This window comes from Orbicella faveolata, unplaced genomic scaffold (genome assembly GCF_042242905.1).
Source record: "Orbicella faveolata isolate gen_17 unplaced genomic scaffold, um_ofav_v1 contig_1, whole genome shotgun sequence".
Classification (NCBI taxonomy): Eukaryota; Metazoa; Cnidaria; class Anthozoa; order Scleractinia; family Merulinidae; genus Orbicella; species Orbicella faveolata.
Window position 1 is genome coordinate 8802998 of NW_028301536.1, and position 21941 is coordinate 8824938.

Here is a 21941-nt window from a genome sequence, read left to right on the forward strand (position 1 = left end):
AGAGATTGGAAAGAAAATTAAATATTTGCAAGCCACGCAAAGAACATGTCAGAACATTGCAAGGATTCCCTACCAAGGATTACATCATTGGTAGGGAAATAACCATCGTACTAAAGATAGCCATGGATAACGTAATTCTTGAATTATGTGACTCGTGTGACTAGCCCTTTACTCATGGAAAAAAACAATTAAATTTAATCATTACTTTTAAGAAAGCAAGCTGTTGTTATAATGTTATTACTGTATCGTTTAAGCCCATGCACATCCCTAAGAAAGTCCCAGATTAAGACCATTACGTCATCGGACAGACATGATGTATTGCAGTGTGTGTACTGGGAGACTGGTCATGTGAAATTAATAAACAAAGTAAACTTTGCATTTACATGCTGTTCCATTGCAATTCTTCCCTATTGAACGGGCAAGTAAAATTTTGCCACGGCAAGTATGTCATCTGGCATACTTGCCCGGCTGATGACTTGGAGTGAAAAAACCAATATGGATCCTTATTTAAACATTAGCGATTTTATCGATCAATTTATAGAAATCGATACTCACAACTATCACATCAAATTTATAGATTATCAAATCAAATTTATCGATTTATTAATTTTATCGCCCTCAGCGAGGATTGTATTGTTGACACTGGTAAATACAACAAACTGCTTCTTCAGAAGCAGCATTTCAAAACTAGCTGTGTTTTGCCAATGCTCAGTGTTTTCAAAACAAGGCAGCAACCACCGTAGTTCCACTGCCTACTTGATTATATACATTGTATCACCAGCTACTCTGGTTAAGGCAATCAGCTTGCGACAAACAAGCTCAGCATTGTGTCACTTCACACTCAGTTTTGTAACAATAATGTTTTTTATGCAATAGGAAGCTTGTTAAAAAGAAAGCTCAAAGCATCCACTGTATTTTGTGCCCTTCACATTACTGGATGAGGGGCCTTGCAGCCCCTAACTTGTCATAGCCGCCTACTCTCCCAGCTCCAGGTGCCTACTTCAAAACATTTTAAACCCCTAAATGCTCAGCCTATCATCTATTTTTCTTCACTTGTCATGCACTTCAAGCTTGTTGGGACATGCTGAGTTACCCTTAGGCCTTGATCACATACACGTGTTGAATGCAAGTATCAAGATCGTCAGAATCAAGCAATTGAGCCTCAAGAATTTATCTTATACACACTGGACAAGGATTCATCAGTTCCCTTGATGTACTATGATCCAAGTGCGGATGATCATTTTCTGATGTTTCGCTGCCCTAAAATAAGTGGAGACATTTTGCACTGATAAAATTGATAAGTTAGATGAAATTGATGACATTAATTTAAAACTCCATAATTATTGATTACTCACAACATATCCCTTTATTGATTTTTATCAATTTCGAATACAATTAAATAATTTACATCGATTAATATCGATTGTTATCAATTGAACTCGTTGGGGTGTAAGGGTATTTAGCACTACCCTGCAATACATCGGGGACAATTTTAATCAAGAAATAAATGCAGCAAAGAAAAAAGAAAAGTTTAGTTTTATTAACATACGCTGAATGAATTATGTAAGGCATTGAGCAAGAAGTAACTGACTTACAATTCCATGATGATGGCATGTTCGCGGAAGAACGTACGAAAGTCTTGAATCGTTGCGCAACTCTCTGTTTCTGCTTTGGAACGGATTCTCTCGTCGTTTGTTGTTAATGCTAATCCGCTGCTTTCACTGACAGACCGTACTAATTTTGCTCTGCCAGGATACGATGGGATCAGTTTCCGTGCGGCTTTTAGTCTCTCACTCAACGTTGAACCAGGAGAACGTGATTTCCGAAGGCTAACCATTTTATGGATTTGATCACCTCTTTCTTCTTCATTTTCCACGCTACGTGAGTGAACAGGGCTTATTGAAGGCATAACAGAGGCCTCTTAAGTATCCAAAATGCTTAAATTCTAATGGATTTGTCTTTAGACGTCGACCACTCTCTCACTGTCGGACCGTGCAAATGCGTGCCAGTCAAACCGATCCAATGGAATGTGATGGCATCAAGTTTCCATTGTTCGTCACTGCCCATAAATGTCTCAAAAGCGCTCGGTTTATTTTTGAAATATTCTAAAACCAAGCTAAAAAAAAATCAGTTTTCAATCGTCGAAGAAAGACACATCAATTACGTGATTTTCGGATGGTGGCCGGGCCACATACGCTGACATACGACAAAGGCAAGTAGATGGAACACAAACAACAGGGCGATAAAAGTCTTACTTGTTGATCTTTGCCACGAAGAATTCTTCAATAATTTATGAGTCGCGGGAAAAATATCATAATAGAAATGGTACCTGCATTCCATTAATTTTCGTGATAAACACAATATGCAATACAATGAAGACATTTCACAGAGCAAGCTTTCCAAGTGTTGACGTCCCAGCGCGCACAAAGTATGAAGCCTGGGACATTCCTCAAATTCATCAATACTCGGTAGCACTCACCCATAAACACCTGATCATTATCCACTGTCAACACACAATTCGTGAAGAAAGTAGCTCTCTGGTAAAAGCTTAGCTCAGAGTTAGACTTCACAAGGGAATGAGTACTGCAGCCATTGTCGTCAGATGACAACTTAGAACTCCTGATGAGGTTTCTGTGTGCTGGCCCTGTTACAGGTTGTAGATTCTAAAAGTCATCCATTACAATATTGTTCACTGAAAGTCTGTCTTTCAGTTTACGTTACGACCTTCTAATTTTCTGCTCCGTGTTCTACTTCGCAAAACCGCCGTCCGCCATCTTCGAATTGTTGAGCCCGCTAAGCGTAACCGCTGAATTATCTTGAGCGCGTGATTGGTCAGTAACCGCCTGTCAGTAACTGAACCGTTAATTAAATTTGATTGGTGAGGTGAGAATAAACGCGGTCTTTCTGACAAAGCCATCGAAAAAGAAAAAAAAACGTTTCCGACAAAATACAGTACGTACAATTTTGTTGATGGTATTTTTGAAGAAAAATGTACAAGAAAGAGTGTAAGGATTCTCACGCTAGAGTGTGCTTGAGCAGACTTACGAGAGTCTTGGATATCAACATGCTAGAGGACTTACAGCAACTTGAGCATACGGGAAATGTGGCCAGAAACCTAGAGATTGATAGCAATTTTAAACCTCAGAGGAGTTTTTTCTCCAAATCATCAGAAAAAATCAACAAAATAATGAACAGAAAAGGTAAGGATCTCTAAAGACCCCCGACTAGAAGATTGCAGTCCAAAACAAAACATTGCCTTGCTCACAAATCTGCATTATTGAGCTTAACAGCTTTTGAGCTTTATGTACTTTAGGTATCGAGGGAAATTAAAAAATTCCTTAATATAGGCTTGTTTTGCGACGATTTCGAGAAAGGAAGTCAAGATATACGTAAGCTCAAGCTTACAGATAATATAACAGTAAGTATGAGAGACCTGTGTGTGAAACTATTTAGTCTGTCATCTAGCTATTTCTTTTAATGCAAAATTTGTCTTTACATGTTGACACGGTGAGGATTTCAGACAGTCAGCAGATCTACGAGGAAAAATTCACCGACTCGCTGAGACAAATGTTAATCCTGAGATGTCAGTAATTTAATTCAAGAAATGAAGTTTTTATAATTAGCGCTCTTCAAAAATGATTATTTTTGACGCATGATCAGATCCCTATACAAACGTGAACACTGTGCTAACACTCCGGGCTGTAGGATGTAGACAAGGTCTGAAAGTACTTACAAGTGACCACGGGTGACCATGGGTGATCACGAGTGACCGCAAGTGACCACAAATGACCACAAGTGACCACGGGTGAGATTACATCAAAAAATGTCGGTGATGTTATCATGATGTCATTAAGAAGTACTCATTGTGAGGTCATTTAATCAAATAATGACCTGACCAGTGACCAAACTCAGGCTATTTACTAGTGTGGTAATCAAAGTTGAGAGCATTGCCTGTGCGTTCATAATTCGATTTTTTTCCTTAACAAATATTGGCTGTTGACCTTCTGTTCTTTCATGCTTCATATGTGATCTTTTTTCGATTGTAAAAGGCAAGAAAATCCCAGTAATTTTATTAAACAAAGTGGGGCTCAGATAACGATAAGTCCGGATAACAATCTGCATGTGAGGTTGAACTACTAATGCAGGGCTTTCATTACAAGCCAGCTACTGCCGGAGCTCCGGCGGCTGTGAGTCATCGAGTCACTGGTCTCTTGGCTGTGTTTGTTGACAAAAACTTCAAAAATGTAACTCTGATAATATTTACTGCCTACCTATTTCTCAGTTTAAATAAACTGATAAAATATTTCTTACATTTGCCTCGACAGTTTGTGTATATAAAAGCGTACACATCCATCGAATATGATTGCAAATTGTAAAACATTCAACCATTTTCAGCAGTATTGTAATAAAACTTAACCTTGCTTTTAAACTATTACCATGTGGTCAGTCAAGAAAAGATGGCAGCAAAGTGTGCACCCATATACAGTCTGGACAGACTCGTTCATTTACATTCTTTTGAAAGCAAAACAGGTATTTGAATAAATTTATTTGACTTCGGAATTGTTCTTTCATAAACCTATTGTGTTCTTCTTTGCTTACAAATGAATATCGATTGCACAAAACGAAACGCTTTTTTCCAATGATGAAATTTTGCTAGTCAACCCAACTGATTCTAAAAATATACAGTCTGAAGTCGCAGATAAGGCCTCGCCATCTTCGCAATTTTTGGAAAGTCATGAGCCACGCAAAGGGCCATCAATCGAAGGAATGAAAGACTTTATTTGTTCATCGTTTGGAAATTCATTCAACGAGCCTGTTCACAGTTTTTACACTTGCAGAACTTTGTGAAGGAAGCCAATGTACTTCGATAACCCTAGCAGAGATAAATCATTTGCGGGCAGCAAGCGAAAAAGATCAGTCCCAGCACATATTCATCATCGACTTTAATAACTTTGATGCCCAGAAAGCTGGAAATCTCATTTCTGAGAGTTTAAATTTCAAAATTTTCTGGGGAAACATGCCCCCAGACCCCCCTAGCAAAGGTTATATATCCTGAGCCGCCTACTTTTATACTGGCAGACATCTACTTCGAATATTATTGAAAGCACTGCTAATGAATGAATTCAGAAGCATATCACCTAGACTAGGTGATATGCTTCTGATGAATTAAACTTTTCAAACTATAAACTTCCAGGCAAAGCATTCCTTTAAGATTTGTTTCCAAGACTGAATGTTCAATTTCAGAATGCCAAAACTTATAATAAATATTTCTTGAGAAAATAAAGTTCCAGCCAGCCAACCTGCCAGACAGCGCGTCGCCAAAAAATTTACGTCTTGTTTTCACAATTGAAGAATGTTAACAAATAAACCATTCTGACCACAAATCATGGCCTTTTGGTAAGTTACACAATCCCGGTGTAAGTTAGTTTTCTGACAACAAATCATGGCCATTTGCCTAGCTGCAACTCGCAAAATTTATTTTTCAACTTGTTTTCAAAAATTGTCGGACATGTTCTATTTACACTAGTTGTGTTCACATGGTGTAATGCAATCCTAGTCCAGTCTGTACAAGATTTTCCACCTAGTTTTGTAGGTTGCCAAAAGGCCGTATTTTCTGGCGGGAATGGTTTATCTGTTATTTGATCAAGCAAAGCATGCAAACTCCACACACAGTGTTGGGTGTCACTTGGTTTAGTAAAATCAGGCGAATTTTTCTTTACTTTCACAAATAAATAAGCAGCCAATATTTGAAAAGGAAAACATTGAAGTGTGAAGCACAGCTACTGCTCTAATCTTTGATTACTACACTAGTAAATTAAGCCTCAGTTTGGTGGTAAGGTCATTATTTAATGATATGACCTCACAATAACTTCTTAATGACGTCATAGTAACATCACTGACATTTTTTGATGTAATCTCACTCATGGTCACTTGTGAGTACTTTTAGACCCTATATTAGGAAGAACTGAAAACGAAGAATCCTGACATGGTTTACTTTTTTTTCTTTAGGTAGCCATAAAATATTTGGTCATTCACTCACAGAAGATGGGGTAATCAGAATTTCAACACTTATTAATTTTTTGAAGAGGCGTAAGTCAATAAAGTTTCATGTAATGATATTTTCTTGTGTTTGTAACATTATTGTGGAAAATATTTAACACTTAATGACTGGTCCCGAGGGGAACAGTGAATTTCATTTCCCGAGACAAAGTTGAGGGAAACATCGAGATTCAAGGGGAACAAACTTCACTGTTCCCCAAGGGACCAGTCATTAAGTGATTTATTTTATAGCAAAACAAAACAAAAGCGAATTTTGAAAAACGCGCTGAGATCATTCCAGTGACAACACTAGGCGACCTTCAACCGTACACCCTGATTATGTGCAACAGCAGTCAACATTTCGCAGGTAACAGTGAACTGTTTCCCATTTGACGTCATAGTTTTCGCAATGTTGCCCGCTCGTGGCATTTGGCGATAAACAGTTTCATTGTTAGATGTCATGTGACCATGAACTAGCCAATGAATGGGCATGCTGTAGTGGGAAAAAGGCCAGCTGTATAGCAATAGTAATTATAGTAATTGGACCAAGTAAAGCACTACTCAGGGAGTAATGTATGAGTTAAGAGAGGATGAGTACACACCACAAAGCCAACTTGACATTGCAAGCATGATTACTCTCTAAATTGTACAACACAATATCCAATTACTAATTAATCACATTCAATAACAAATTTTGAGATTACTAAGTCTTTTAAGAACTTCTTTTAAGCAAAAATGTCAGTAGTGCTTTTCAATAAGTTAAAAACGCTGTAGAAAATGTTAGGAAGGAAGCCTATAAATGGCAGATAATTGACAAGTGGATGGTAAAGGTATCCAGTTACAAACAGTTGTAATTGGTTATCTGTAATTAGTATCACCCAACTAGCGGGCTAATGCAAATCCTGCATTTGAATTGGCTATGTTACTAGAGGACTATTAGTAATAGTCCTCGAGTAGCGAAATTGGCGCAATTGAGCGTGACGCTTTCTTTCGTTTTATTCCCAAATAAATATTTGTTCAACTTGCATTTGCTAACTTTATTCTTGCCTTTTCTGTCTGACTAGTTGGGTGATACTAAAACAATTAGACCCTTTGCCCTCAAGGGTCACGGGTCAATATGGGCATGCAGAGAACCAATCATGATCAAGACGTGTGTTATAGATATGATGACATGAAAATATCATTTGATGCCCAGTTGTCAGCATTTGAAACTGGTGGCAAGTTATCGCAGTTTGATTGGCCATTTGAAACAGAACTTATCAGAAGTTTTCAAAAAAGAGTAAAAAGTTGCCAAGAACTTTTTTTGGTGGCAACGGTAATATAATTGTCAATAAATTACAAGTTTTTGATTTGTTTATATACTACATTACAGATGTAAACAAGGAAGGCTTGTTCAGAGTCTCAGGCAGTAAGAAAAGGCAAGAAGAATTAAAAGATTTGATTGACAAAGAAGAGAACGCTGACTTTGACAATGGCAGATTTTCTCCACATGATGTGGCATCTGTTCTGAAGATCTTCCTTGGTGAGCTCCCAGAACCTCTCCTAACACAGGCTCCGCAGAATGCTTATTTACAGATCACAGGCAAGTTTTGCTTTCAAGCTCAATTATTTTGTATTGTTTAGTTCCACAGTCTCTTACTGCAGAAGTTTACCTGTCATTTTTTAATCTTTAATTGAGAACTCTCTTAAGGTCATTCCCTAGTATTGCATTGCACATCCCTACTGCGTATAATTTCAGGCGTGATTAGCTCGCGTGCATTGAAAAATGGCAGCTTTTTCTTTACAGCTGGACCTCGCCATTGAGGTTAATCATCATTTTCTCGCAAACGAGTATGGTGACCTATCTTTTTTTTCTGTTGTAAAAATTGAGTACTAAATTTCTCTGTGTAAAATAAATATGGACCAATTCTCAGTGTAGAACAAAAAACAATCGTCGAAAACATGAATTTAGCAAGCAATCGTGACTACAAAATCATGGTGCCATTGTAAGAATTTATTGGGTATAAACAAGGTGCTGTTGCTCCTAAACAAACATGGGGACCCCTCATTTTTATTTCAAAAGTTAAGTTCCTATAAGATAAACAATCAATATGCAAAGTTTCACAAAAATCTCAATGCAGGTTCTGTTTCAGTGGAATGACCTTAAAACATTTACCTTGCCAGCTGCATCATGCTGTCTATCTCATGTACAAGAAATATAAATATAACTACCTATAGCCATCCCATCCCATCCCACCATCCCAACACTAGTCAGTGTCTGTAATAGTTACTAAGTATTTCATGAAACATTACTGTCAGTGTATCCTTTTTAATAATTACAATAATTCTGATTTATATTTATCTACCATGAATTATTCTTGTTTGCAGAAATCCGTAATGATGAATCCAGTGCCAAGTTGATTGAAGCATTCCAGCTTCTGTTTCTGTTGGTGCCACCTCCAAATAGAATGCTTCTACAACAGCTGCTGGAGCTGCTCAGTCTTGTCACCAAAACTCCACACAGTAAAATGACAGCCCACAATCTTGCAGTGGTGTTCTCACCAAACATTATGGACTTCAGAAAGGTACCAATGTACTTTTTTCAAAAGATTTATCTTATGTATATTATGTTATAGTCTGCTAGTTTTCATACTCACCGTAATAATGAGATTGTAATTTTGCGATTCAAAAGTATTTTAAATTAAGATTATGCAGCTTCTGCTTCTAGCAAAAGTTAAGGAGGTCAGATGTCCTTGTGAGGGTATAGTTCTGAAAAAAACTTCACATAAAGTGTCTAACACGTAAGTGAACGAGGTTTTGAAAACCTGAGCAAAAGTGACCACTATAATTTGGACAGAAGAGAATATACATGTAAGACGGCCAAAACGGTCGACATAGCAACGACAGATACGAGTGTACAATTTTGCAAGTTTATTGGCAAAAATAGCAGAAACAATAACAACGGGGACAAAGAACAAAAAAACTGGAACGAGTAACACAAGGGTTGTTGAGAATATAGCATTTGAGCTAAACCAGTGCTTGACTTGAGAACTTGAGTATAGCTCAGAATAAACCAACTGAATTTGCTGAACAAATGGTTGCCAATTTAAAACAGATTTAAGGAAACTGTAGGTCAGAATAACTCTAAACCAAAAAAGGCTAGGGAGTCTATTTGTTGCCCATGAATACAGGATTTACCTAAGGGAACTAGGAGGTAACTTTTCATACACAACAGGATTCAGCTAAGAGAAGTGTGTGGGAATGAACCACCAACACATACCAAAATAAGGTGTGTAAGGAAACCAAACTAATGTAAGTAACCCAAATAGTAAGAAGAATAATAGCACAACACTAATAAAAAAAATAGTTTGAAAATTAGAACTGAAAATGAACTAAAGTGACCTTGTCACATTCCCCCCTATTTTTGCTTGCTATGTCCTCATGCAAGTACAAATGCAACAGAACAAATTAATGCTCCCTTACAAGTATGCGTAACATTATTAAAGGTAACTAAACTGTAAAGTTAGTTATTGATTGTTCTTGGCTGATGATAGGGGTTTGCATGTTGTCCCTTGTTAAGCCTTGCAGAACAGTGCAGGGTTGGTCTTTTTGGCTCTGCAACTGGAATTTTGAATGGGGTCTTGAGGGGTTCTGAAAGTAATGAAGATATCATCAGAGTCATCCAAAGTGTCGCCAGAACTTTCACTAGGTGGGGCTTTGTTAATCCTTGGGGAATGCGGGCGAACTCTTGGTGGAAACCGTGGTGTTAACCTTGGCTTGGGTTTGGGGCAGACTTGCAATTCAGAATGATTGACGGTTCTGGTAGGTCCTTGACCATCGGCACGCTCACTTTCATAGACATGGTCACGGCGATTGATGACTTTGTGAACTTTGGAGTTCCACTTGTCTTGGATCTTTGCTCACCCTGTAGGGTGGCTATGAGCGAACACTCTCCAATTGGGATGTCGTCCGGTTTGACATTTCTGTGGTGGTCAAACTGCTACTTTCGCAGTGTAGGTTCTGCTCTAAGCTTGTCTTGCACTTGCTCATGAGCATCACGTAAACGATTCTGGTGAAGGGTAAGCCACCCTCCATTGTCACTTGGTGGACCTTCTTGTCCATTAGGAAGAAGGAGATCAACAGGCTCTTAGGGTGATCAGTGCCAGACAACAGATAGTGTGGGGAATATCCTGTAGAGGAATGTGGTGTTGCATTGTATGCATAACACAGTTTCTTTAGGTGCTCAGGCCACTTCCTCTTCTTCTCGGGTGGTAGGGTGCATAGAAGGTCATGAAGGGTGTGATCAAACCGCTCACACTGTCCATTTCCCACAGGGTGGTACGGTGAACTTCAGGATTTCTTAATACCACACATCTGGCACAGTTCTTTGACCACTTCAGCCTCAAAACATCTGCCTTGTTCAGAATGAATTCTCTTAGGCACACCATACACAAGGAACCATTCACGTACTAGGGTTTTGACTACGGTGCTGGCTCTCTGGTCTCTAGTTGTACCACAGTGAATTTAGTGAATACGTCAGTTAATACTAACACATTCTCTCTGCCATCTGATGCCGGCTCAAGTAGGGTGAAGTCCATTGCTAGTACTTCCAAGGATTTGGATGCAGTGATGCTGGTCATTGGGGTCTTGACGGTTAAGTAGGGTCCTTTCGCTACAACACAACGCTCACATTCTGATAGGTACTTTTTCACATCGTTGTGCAATCCAGACCACCAGCAATGTTCACGTACCAGCTGCTCTGTCCTTTCCAATCCTTGGTGGCCACCTTGGTCATGGACACCCTTGAGAAGTTCGTCATGGAGACTAGCAGGAAGGAGCAGCTGTTGGTGCTTGTTACCATGGCTGTCAGCATTACCACTGTAGAGGACTCACTTTATCTCTTCAATACGGTCCCATTGGTTCAAGAGCTGTTTCGCTTCACGTGTCTGAGCTTTCATCTCTCTAGCTGAAGGCTTACGACCAATGTTACGGAAGTGTATCAGACACCTAATGGTAGGGTCCGCCATTTGCAACCTTACTAACTGGTTTGTGTCCCACGATGGTAATATACTGGTACTGGGGAGAGGGTCTATTGTTGGCTGCTCCATTGTTGACTGGGGTAGTAGCTCTTGCAGAGACTCGGGTACAGCAGTGGTATTGAGGGAAGATGCCAAGGCTGCTTCTACTTGACCAATGTCACTCTCTTCATGCTTCTCCCGGTTAAGGTGGCTGAGTGTATTGGCATTCATGTTCTGCTTTCCTGCACGGTACTTGATGTTGAAATTGAAATTAGCTAGTTTTGGACACCCATCGCTGCTCAACAGCCTTCAGCTTGCTCTTTGACTGCAGGTAAGTCAGGGGGTTGTTGTCTGTCAACACTGTGAAGGTAGAGGATATCAGGTACTCTCAGAACATTTCTGTAACGGCCCACTTGAGAGCTAGGAGTTCCAGCTTTCTGGAAGAGTAGTTCTCCATGTTCCTCTCAGCTCCTCATAGGGCTCGGCTTGCATATGCTATTGGTCTGACATGACCGTCCTGCTCCTGGGATAAGTCAGCTCCTAATCCATCGTTGGAGGCATCCACTTCTACAATGAACGGCTTGGTGTAAATAGGGTAGGCTAACACTGGTGGGCTGGTCAGTACTTGCTTGAGGCTGTCAAATGCTTTCTCGCATTCTTGGTTCCAATTGTTCTCAACAGGTTTCTTTCTCTGTCTACCATGTTTGCCACCTCCATAGAGCTTTGAGACCAGCTCATTCAGCGGTTTTGTTCTTTGAGCAAAATGCGGGACAAATCTGTGGTAGTATGAGGCAAAGCCCAGGAAGGACCTCAGATCCTTAAGAGTAATTGGCTTGGGCCAGTTTTTCACCACCTCTGTCTTGTCAGGATCAGTGGCAACAACATCAGCAGATACCACGTTTGCCAGGTAGTTAACTTTTGGACAGAAGAACTGACACTTCTAAGGCTTGAGCTTAAGTCCATGCTCATGCAATTTCTTCAATACGATTTCCAACCACCTGAGGTGCTCTGGGATGTCTTGGCTGAAGACAGTGATGTCATCTAAGTACACAAACAAGATCTGCAACACTTCATCCCTGAAGACAGTCTGCATCGGTCTTTGGAAAAGGCCAGGGGCTCCTGCAAGACTAAATGACATCCAGTTGTACTCGAACAGACCAAAGGGTGTAGTTAACACTGTCTTGTGGCGATCAGCTGGGTTGACTTCTACCTGGTTGTACGCAGAGGCCAGATCCATGGTTGAAAAGTACTTAGCTCCTCCTAGTACGTCCAAAATCTCATCAATTCTCGGCAGGGGATAGGCATCTCGTCTTGCCTTGGCATTCAGGAGGCAGTAATCCATGCACATACTCAGGGCACCATTCTTTTTCCAAACTAGCACAATAGGGAAGGCGTAACTGCTCTGGCTTGGTGCAATTACTCCTTTGTCAAGTAGCTCTTGCAGGTGCTGCTTGACCTCCATCGGGTGATTCTGCGGGATCCGTTTATGATGCTGGGCCACTGGGATATCATCACTGGTAGGGATACTGTGCTGGATGGTCGTAGTGCAGCCTAGATGGCCATGCGCACGGTGTTGGTGTACAGAGCCGTTACAAAATATGTAATGCTAAAAAACACGGTGGAGTATGAAATTTAAGGACAACTATAACAATCTGACGACACCAAATGAAAGTAAATTATATGTGCATTTATCTCCTAATGAGAAAATCCCAGAATATCTACTTACTTTCACTTGAAAACAAAATGAAAACACCATACAGGAAATTGACGATAAAAACAGGAGTGAGCGAGTTTGAAATTTTTGACATCCTTTCCGTTGCCGTTAAAATTTTAAGACAAAAGTCTTGAAAATTGAGGTGCACATGAGTTGCAAATTCAAGTCGAATAGGTATTTTTCACAGAAAGTCAACACAGTCAAAGCTAAAAGTGATTTTCTAGTGTTACATTCATATTTTTGAACCAAAGTTTTGGTTCGAATTTCAACATTAAACATGAGCATTTTGTCCAGCTTGTGAAAACGTTTGCAATGTTTCTATCCTGCGTCTCCTTTTTATCATACGTTTAGCACCCAGGTTTTGAACTATCTTTGGCGTCGTTGTTCTTGCGTCTGTTACTTGGTGACTTGCCACTGGCACATGAATCTCGACTTCAGCTTCAATTGATGCACAGTTTAGGCACAACGAATGCAAATTTTACTTAGTTTATGAATCTTCCAACGTGCAGATCATTTAAAATGTTCATCAACATTGTTCAAGGATGGGTTTAGAGTTACTTCCCTGAAAACATTAGCAAGCCTGCTTTCCCAATGCATTGAAAAAAACATGCAAAATGTTTGGAGTAAATTGCTTGTAAACGGCACTTGGAAGACTGTTGGAGTATCATTTTTGTTCCTAAACTGGACCAGAACCACACTGCTCTTCCTAAATTTATTGCATGACGAGCCAGTGCTATGAGAGGTTTGAACTCAGTGAACTTGGGATCAGCTGAAAGTTTTGTGGCTTTCAGTGGCAGCATTAAATTACTCATGTCATGTCAATTTCTGTTACATTAAGGCATGTTTAACAAGACAACTTGTTTTAAACTACAAACAAAATTTCCTGTGCCTTCGTAGAAAACCTAGACGGATCCCAGACGAAACGATTGTGTTGACTCTTTGTTGACTTTTGATAAAATACAATTACAGGCTGGCCAATCTGAATCATTGGTTCCCACAGCTAGTAAAATTCCAGGTTGAATGAAGCAGAAAGGTTCACCACTGATTTATCCATTTTTTTGTTAGTTAACAGCTTTATCAGTTGATATTTCTTAATTTTTGTGACATTATTTATAGGTAATCGAGCAATTGATCTTAACTTCAGCGGAAGATAAGATCTTTCAATTTTGACGTGCATTTTCTTGTCTGCACGAGACAACCGTTAGAAGTTTTTTCAACATTTCAAAACACTTCAAAATTGGTTGCAACAAACAGATGATCATTTTGTTTACCAAGCCAGTTTTTCACATGAAGGTACCTGGAAATCCCTCGCAACGTCAACTGATCACGTAGGTCTTTGAATAAATAAACTTGAGGTGTGCAATTAAACATTCGAAACAAAACGAACGATAGAAATGATAGAGACAGAATGTTTGACACGATTTGATACCTGGAAACCAAACGAACGTTAGACACGCTGTAAACGCTGTAAACTCTGCACCGTTTAGGATTGAAAATGTAACGCCACCTACGAGAATTTCAGTGAGTCGTGTAAATTTTTCTGCTTGTTACTCGCCAAGCCGGCAAAAGAGAGGAGTTTCAAACAACAACACCACAAGCTGATATAACAGAGAATCTATGACTACGATTATTTTCGTTCACATTCAGTCCATAACAAAAAATATCCTAGTAAAAGTCAGACATTTGTCAATGATTAGCAACTGTACACCAACACCATGCTCATGGCCAGGTCCTCTCCATCTCTGGCAAATATGTCTCATAGAAGGTGAAGATTCTTAATGCCTCTTGCTTCTCAGCTGGTGTTCCAGGAAAGTCTGTCAAGGTGATGCCAGTGGGGAGATCTTGCTCTCTCTGGGGGGTTGCAGGTTGGACAGGCTCTTGTGATGGAAATTCCCGGCTCTCTGCTCCCAGGGGGCATGATATGATCACCTCATTACACGGCACATCAAGCTCTAGCTGGTTTCCACTAGTCACTTTAACTGCACTATGTACTGTACCAAGGCGTGTTCGTGGCTTAAGCCAAACATCTCTGTAGGTGGGGTTCACCACTTGGATGTGGAAACACATCTTCGAGGCATTGACCAGGGTATTGGCAACCTGCATGTTACCTGGTACTGGTACACTGAGGGGTTCGACCATGGCAGTAGGACCACAGGCTGGACCAGTGACTGCTACTAGTGTTCAGTAACGATTAATTGATTAATCGCGATTGTGACTGTTCGGTTCGATTAACGATTCTTTGATTCCACATTTCGATTTTGGTTCAATTTTTTGCATACCTTTCTCAGGGTGCCCTCAGTGAGTCATTATATTGTGAAATTAGAATCCAGTTCTAACTCTTAAAATTGATTGACGAGCAAAGACATTTGCAGTTCTTGTGCCATTTTGTGTTGCTTGGTAAAAATGTTGCCCTTCAACCACCCCTTGAGAATTTCCAAATAAGGCAAACCATGTGTGACATGCTCATTGTCACGTTCTCAAACATGGCAAGGAATGACCAAGCGATTGTGAATCCACCTGTTTTTTTTAGATCCGCTGTGTGGAAATATTATGGCTTTCCGGCTAAAGACAGTACAACAGACAAGTCTAAAAGTATCTGCAAAATTTGCTCAGCAACTTTGAAGTATTGTGTCGGTACAACTTCAAGCATGAGCACACACTTAAAACATCAACACAGCATTGATGAAAAGTCAGAAGCGTTGCACTCAAAGACTATAAAAACTTCACCAGGTACAAAAAAAAGTACTGGAACAGGACAGTTAAAAATTCAGGATGTTATGAAAAATAAGTTGCCACAGTCAGGCAACAGGGCAACGGCGATAACGAAGTCTATCGGAGTGTTTATTGCAAAGGACTTGAGGCCCTGTTCAGTTGTGGAAAATGAAGGGTTTCAACACATGATCAACATTCTAGAGTCTAGATATGACTTACCCAGCAGAGTGCATAAACCATGCCATTGAACACTAATCCATTGTTGTGGTGGAAAGCAAATGAACTCAAATACCCTATTTTGTCAAAGTTGTCCCAAAGATATCTATGTGTTCCTGCCACATCAGTGGCCAGTGAGAGAGTTTTCTCTTCTGGAGGGGACCTTGTGTCTACTCAGAGGTCATGTTTGCATAGTGAAAATGTTGGCAAGTTACCTTTTTTAAAGAAAAATCTGAGAGTGCACTAGATCTAGAAAGAACTCAAATTAAAAGAAGAACACTGACAAATTGCATGTTTTTTTTTTTATTGCATCCTTGTGATAGATTAATTATGTTCCTGTTACTATTGTGTCCTCAAATTGAGAGTTTAGGGTTGTGTATTGTTTAAATTGTGTATCATGTTGCAAGAATTAAAAAACATTAATATTTTGCATAATCGAATCGAAATAATCAAAATCGAAAGGCAATCGAAATTGAATCGAATCACAAGGAATATGAATCGTTACACCACTAGCAGCTACACTTGCCACTGAGTTTGGGGGAATCATGACGGGGTAGCTTCCGGTTACGCAAACAAAACCAGACGTACAGGTCTCTGACGTCCTGGGCTCAGTATCAGTCCTTTGTTGGAGCAGGGCACTGAACTTGGGGATCTGTGCCAGAACATTGGTTCCAACGAGTCTAGGTACGTCCTTTCTCTGTTGGGAAGTGGCTGAGGTGTCTTTTAGGACAAGTACCCCACAGTTGGGTACTTTCACCCCATCAACCTCTATGTCCAGTTCAAGCTAGCCCACGTACTGAACCTCAAGCCCGTCAGCAGCATGCAGGGTAAGCATTTGCTTCTGTCTTTTCATGCGCCCACAGGTTGGCTGGTGCTTCTTCAAAGAACACCATTGAACCAGAGTCTACTACGCAGAGCATATCAACACCACCAAGTTTTGCTTGGACCGTTGGGGTACCACCAACCATATGTACTGCATAATGGTTGCCTGCTAGAGGTTTTGAGCCACCACTCTTCCCCTCCATGGCATGGCTCACTGCCATGGAGTCTTCTTGTTTAACGCTGACAGCTTGTATTCAGGTCTCCTGTTGTTCTGGTTAGCACCCGTTTGGTTTCTTCCATGGCCACCTCCAGGACAGCCCCTCTTGATGTGAGTCCTTGACCAACAGCCAAAGCATCCAGGCTGCCACCGTTGCAGCATACTGGAGGAAAGCTGCAAAATGGCTTGCTGTTGCCTCTCAAGAGCCCCTTGCTGGCCCTTGATATGTTCTGCAGGAGCTTTTGCTGCTTCTGCAGGTTCTTCGTAAGAAGTTTTTGGCCTGCTACCAGCTTATTTACCACTTTCGGTAAGTCAGCAGCACCTTTCACCTCGCTGCAGGTTGGCTCGTTCTCAGTAATGGCTTCACGCACAGCAGCCCTCCTAGGGGGTGTACCATCCTCGTCCACCCAGCACTGGACTTCTTCTCTAATCTGCTGGAAGAATTTTGTGAAGTGGTCTCTTGCCCAACACTTGATATCTCGTTTCAGCCGCAGGTCATACAGGTTTTCTAGGAGCTGGTCTTTCTCAGTTACTGCACCCGGGTTGAGGCGTTCCACCCGTGACAGGAGTACCATCAGCGAATGGAAGTAGTCCTATATGGACTCCGTTTCCTTTTGCCACCACTCAAAGAACTTCCTCATGGCCTGTGTGGAGGTAAGCCCCTCACCAACAACAGGGACAACGAACAAAAAGACGGGAACGAGTAATACAGGGGTTATTGATGATATAGCATTTGAACTAAACCAGTGCTTGACTTGAGAACTTGAGTATATAGCTCAGAATGAATCAACTGAATTTGCTGAACAAATGGTTGCCAATTTATAACAGATTTGAGGAAACTGTAGGAATAACTCTAAACCAAAAAAGGTTAGGGAGTGTATTTGTTGCCCATGAATACAGGATTTACCTAAGGGAACTAGGAGGTAACTTCTCCTACACAACAGGATTTAGCTAAGAGAAGTGTGTGGGAATGAACCACCAACACATACCAAAATAAGGTGTGTAAGGAAACCAAACTAATGTAGGAAAATAACCCAGATAGTAAGACAAATAATAGCACAACACTAACAAAAAAATAGTTTGAAAATTAGAGCTGAAAATGAACTAAAGTGACCTTGTCATATACATATAATGGAACTTACATCAGTGTCAGTTACAGTGTAAGCCCATTTTGCCAAAGCTACTATATTTAGATACTAGACACTAACATTAGGAAGTGACAGTCAGATATTTACATCTGAATGTCATGAATTGCAATCACTGGAATATACCAAATCTTTGGTTTCTTATAGCAGGCCCCAGTTGTTCGAAGGCTAGATAACGTTATCCATCAGATAAATCACTATCCAGTGGATAAGTGTTAACAAAACAAACTGCTGTGAAGTTTATATGAAATAATTCATATATGAACTGCGGTTGTATATGATAGTGAGGAAAACAAACTGCGCTATCCACTGAATAGTGATTTATCCAGTCAGGCAAGGTGATATGCTTCTGTCCATTGGATAGCACTATACACCTTTTGAACAACCTGGGCCATATGTTTTGAAAAATAATAGCAAAATTCTGTTTTTGCATTTACAATTTACATGCCCATAAAGATTCTCCAACCTTTATCCTGTAGATCAGTTTTATATGTACTGGTCTTTAGTGAATGATATTTTGCTTGTAAAGTAACTGATAACCATTATGAAATTTTTTAAACACCAGCAAGTGACATGCCTGAGCCATGTTCCTGAGGACATGTCAACAATGCAAAACTTGGTCGCTTCTATGATTCATCATGCTGCAGATCTTTTCAAGGTTTGTACCTGTGTGATAAAGGGCAAAGCTCACAGAACTTCCACAACATTCAGTCTTTTTGGTGAAAATATGAGCAGTTCTTCAAGATTTGTACATTACTGTATCTCCCAGTGTTAATTGTAGGTAGGTCAGTGTCTGACTTCAAACCTTTTGACACATTTCAAGGCTGTTGCCTAAGGAAAGTTTTAAGTTAGGTGCCCCAGCCATTTTTTTAGGAGCCAAGGATAAAAGTTGCTGTGGTTAACCCTGGGGGTTGGGTTAAGGGGGGTTGTAGTGACTTGGGAAATTCAGGGGAGAGGCCCAGGGGGCATCCCACTTCTCTTTGTTGAGATTTTCCTTGAGATGCTAATATCAGTCAAATTTTTGGTATCAAGCATTCAGCAAAGAGTTCAGGTCATGACTGAGGAAGAATATTATTTATAATGGTAATTGAACTGAGTGGAGTGCAATTTGGTCTGAAATCAGTTCGATTTGAAATCACAAGTATGATTTCAGACCAAAATTACATGACACGTAGTTCAATTTCCAGTTTATTTAGATCCATTTTGAAATCGCACAATTTTATAGCCTTAAATTTTAGATTTTGGTGTATTGTTCCATTAGCTGGTTTGATGAAAATAGCAGAACTGGAAATGCCATTACATTCCATTTAGTATGCAAAACGATGTTGTGACAAAAACTCATTCGAGCATAACAATTACAAACAAGCAGTTCTGAGGTCAGAATGAAAACAGTCTACTTCATGCGTTCAATTCTCGTTGGCTGAATCAATGATGGAAGGCCTTCCTTTCTTCTGCGGTTGAGGCTGCGACTTTTCATTGTCTTTGGAGAAGGAATTTCAAGGTGCATCCCGTGTATAAGTTCTGCTATGGATTTCTTTTGAGTATGAAACTCCCTCAATTAAGTGCACAAAGTCAGTCACCCTCCCCCCCCCCCCCCCAATTTTTTTTACATTTCTGACATAACAAACTCATCATCTTACAGTGGTAAAAGTCTCAGAAAAAAATCAATGTTGGAAATTTTTTGCGCGAACACCCTTAATACTCAGGACCTTGTCAAATTCTTGCGGCACCATTTGTTTCAAGATATTTTCAAGATGGCAGGACTGCCACCAGCATCGGAAGACTAAGTTCATTCACTGTTTTGTGGAGCGGGGCATATTTTGACTATGTTTATTCACAGCAACAGAGTTGAGTTCTTGTCTTGCTTCATTTGAAACTACTGGAAACCTGGAAACATCTACCTTCTTGAGATGGCTCTGAATTTGTTGTTGTGTGGTTTTCATTTGTTTTTGTTTTGCTGGACTCAGTATCATACAGATCTTCAGCAGGTGTTGAACAAAAATCACCAGAATGGACACTGAAAGTTGGAAACCTGCATTAAAATAGGTCCTCAGCCTGAAGGAGTTCATGATCGTTATTCAGAAACTGTAATTAATTGAATTTGTCAATTGTTTTGGAAAAAACAACAATAAAACAAAGTTATGGCAATAATAGTTGCAAAATTTGCCACACAATTTCTTTTTGCCTTTCATTTTCCTGAAATTTTATTGGTTACTTTAAACTAACCTTGAAATCTGACTTGTTGTTTTGTTTTACTGTCCCATTCTCATTGGCTGAGAAAAAGATGCCATTTAGAATGAATAAATCGCACCACTGAGAGCCAATCAGATTTGAAGTAATTTAAAAATGGATTTAATAAAATGTTGTAATTTTAAAAAATAAATAGAATTCAATAATTGGGGCATACATGCAAGCGTTGCAGCTGGTTTTTAACTTGAAAATATTTATTAAATGTAGAGGTACAGTCTTAGACTGAGGTGGAACAATTTCACTCCATCACTCCTTCACTCCTTCACTTCCCGTTATAATTAGACATTTGGAAACCCGGGGGGAACTCCATATGAAAAGGCAAGGGATGCTCATCAGAAAATTTGAATTTAGCTCCTAAGGGAGACTAATATGGACGTTGCTTGAGCTTCATTAGACCCCCAAAGATGCCACTTAAAATGGAATAGATTTGATCACTAGCCACAGTTCAAGAAAGGATCCTCTGCGCACTTGTTAAAGACCTGACTCACGTACTCGAGAGATCAGCAGAAATTAAGCCTGAAAACAGAAATTAAATGAGAGTGTTTCTTTTATTATTTCCTCAAGTGCACCCTAAATTATACTTTGACAGCTAAAAATGGTGACATTTTGTCATCAACACCCTAAGTGAGGCCAGAATCCTTGATTTGTACCCGAGACTACGAGCATCCCCAACCTTTTCATAGAACAGTCTCCCCCAGGTTTCGAACATCAGCCATCTAAGGCCATTTTACAGTCACTTGGAGCATGTCAAGTTAGTTTTTTTCGACATGTAGAAGGTACAACAATTTTTTCATTGTAAGGAAAATACTTATGGTTCTTGCTTAGTGATTTGATTCAGGGAAAGTCTTCATGGTTTCTCCTTCACAAACCTACTTTATATGTGAGTTCAAAAGTAGTCAATAGAAACAAATGATTAAAGGCTCCAGACATTTTTTTAGCACAAGAAACGGAAAGACAAACGCTACCTTTCAGTAAATGGTTTCTTGACAGAAAAGGAAACCAATGAAGATGACATTAGGAAAAATAACCAGTAGTCACCACTAGATTTCGAACTCCCGATGTCTTGCATGGCGAGCCAGCACTTATCACACTGCGCTACTTGTACATCAGTAAACAGAGAACAAAAGTATTAATTATTTATTTACGTACCGCAGGCTCAATTGTTTCATTCAGTCTATACCTCACTTTTGACCAAACAAAATGATCTTGTTGTTTTTGACCACAGCACAACGAAGGAAGACATGTACAGATACACATAATGTAAAATGTGTAAGCTGAGGCCTGTCAGTGCAACAAACAGTTTCTTAACGTTTAACCTTTTTCATTTTGCAAATATCACAACACACCCCTTAATGGAAAAAGGTTTTATGGGCTTGTTCGAAAGCTAGACTGCCCTAGCTCACATCACAAGTAGTTCCTTAATGAGCAACGTCCCATAACACCCTTTCATGATTTATTTTCCAAGTTCAGTGGCTCACAGTCACTTTGTTTCTTTACAAAATTATATTGTTGCTTTTGTTTTGAGTTTTGCCATTCCAGAGATGCCAACCTAAAAATTTAAAACCTGGGAGATTTCCAGCCTACCTTCTCCACCCTAAGAAACGTTAAAAGGAGAGCTCCTTTAATATTGAGCTGCAAAAATTTCCCTAATATTTCCAAAATTTTCTCCTGAAAAAGGTCGAAAATCAGCCAAAAAAGTGCTTCCTTTGAATCCAGGAGATTTGATGACCTGCATGGGAGACCAGAGGATTTGACCTTTATCTAGGAGACTCCAATCCTGCATTAGGATAATCCAGGATAGTTGGCATACATGCCATTCTATTTCAACA

At 39.8% G+C, this 21941-nt stretch overlaps 1 protein-coding gene and 1 pseudogene across 7 annotated transcripts in view; one reads left to right on the forward strand and one right to left on the reverse strand.

Moving 5' to 3' along the window:
- LOC110059410 (protein crossbronx homolog) overlaps positions 1-1909 on the reverse strand; it is a 95936-nt gene extending 94027 nt beyond the window's left edge. For all 6 annotated transcript variants that reach the window (XM_089287999.1, XM_089287994.1, XM_089287997.1 and 3 more), the window contains exon 1: positions 1596-1909. In XM_089287999.1, coding sequence (XP_089144125.1) covers positions 1596-1909 — 314 coding nt within the window. The remainder of the gene's footprint in view (positions 1-1595) is intronic.
- Positions 1910-2956: 1047 nt separating this feature from the next.
- Positions 2957-21941, forward strand: part of LOC110044741 (rho GTPase-activating protein 19-like) — a 43517-nt pseudogene continuing 24532 nt past the window's right edge. Inside the window, exons 1-5 of the transcript XR_016206687.1 lie at positions 2957-3200; positions 6010-6090; positions 7412-7621; positions 8407-8603; positions 18428-18520. The product of XR_016206687.1 is annotated as a rho GTPase-activating protein 19-like (transcript). The remainder of the gene's footprint in view (positions 3201-6009; positions 6091-7411; positions 7622-8406; positions 8604-18427; positions 18521-21941) is intronic.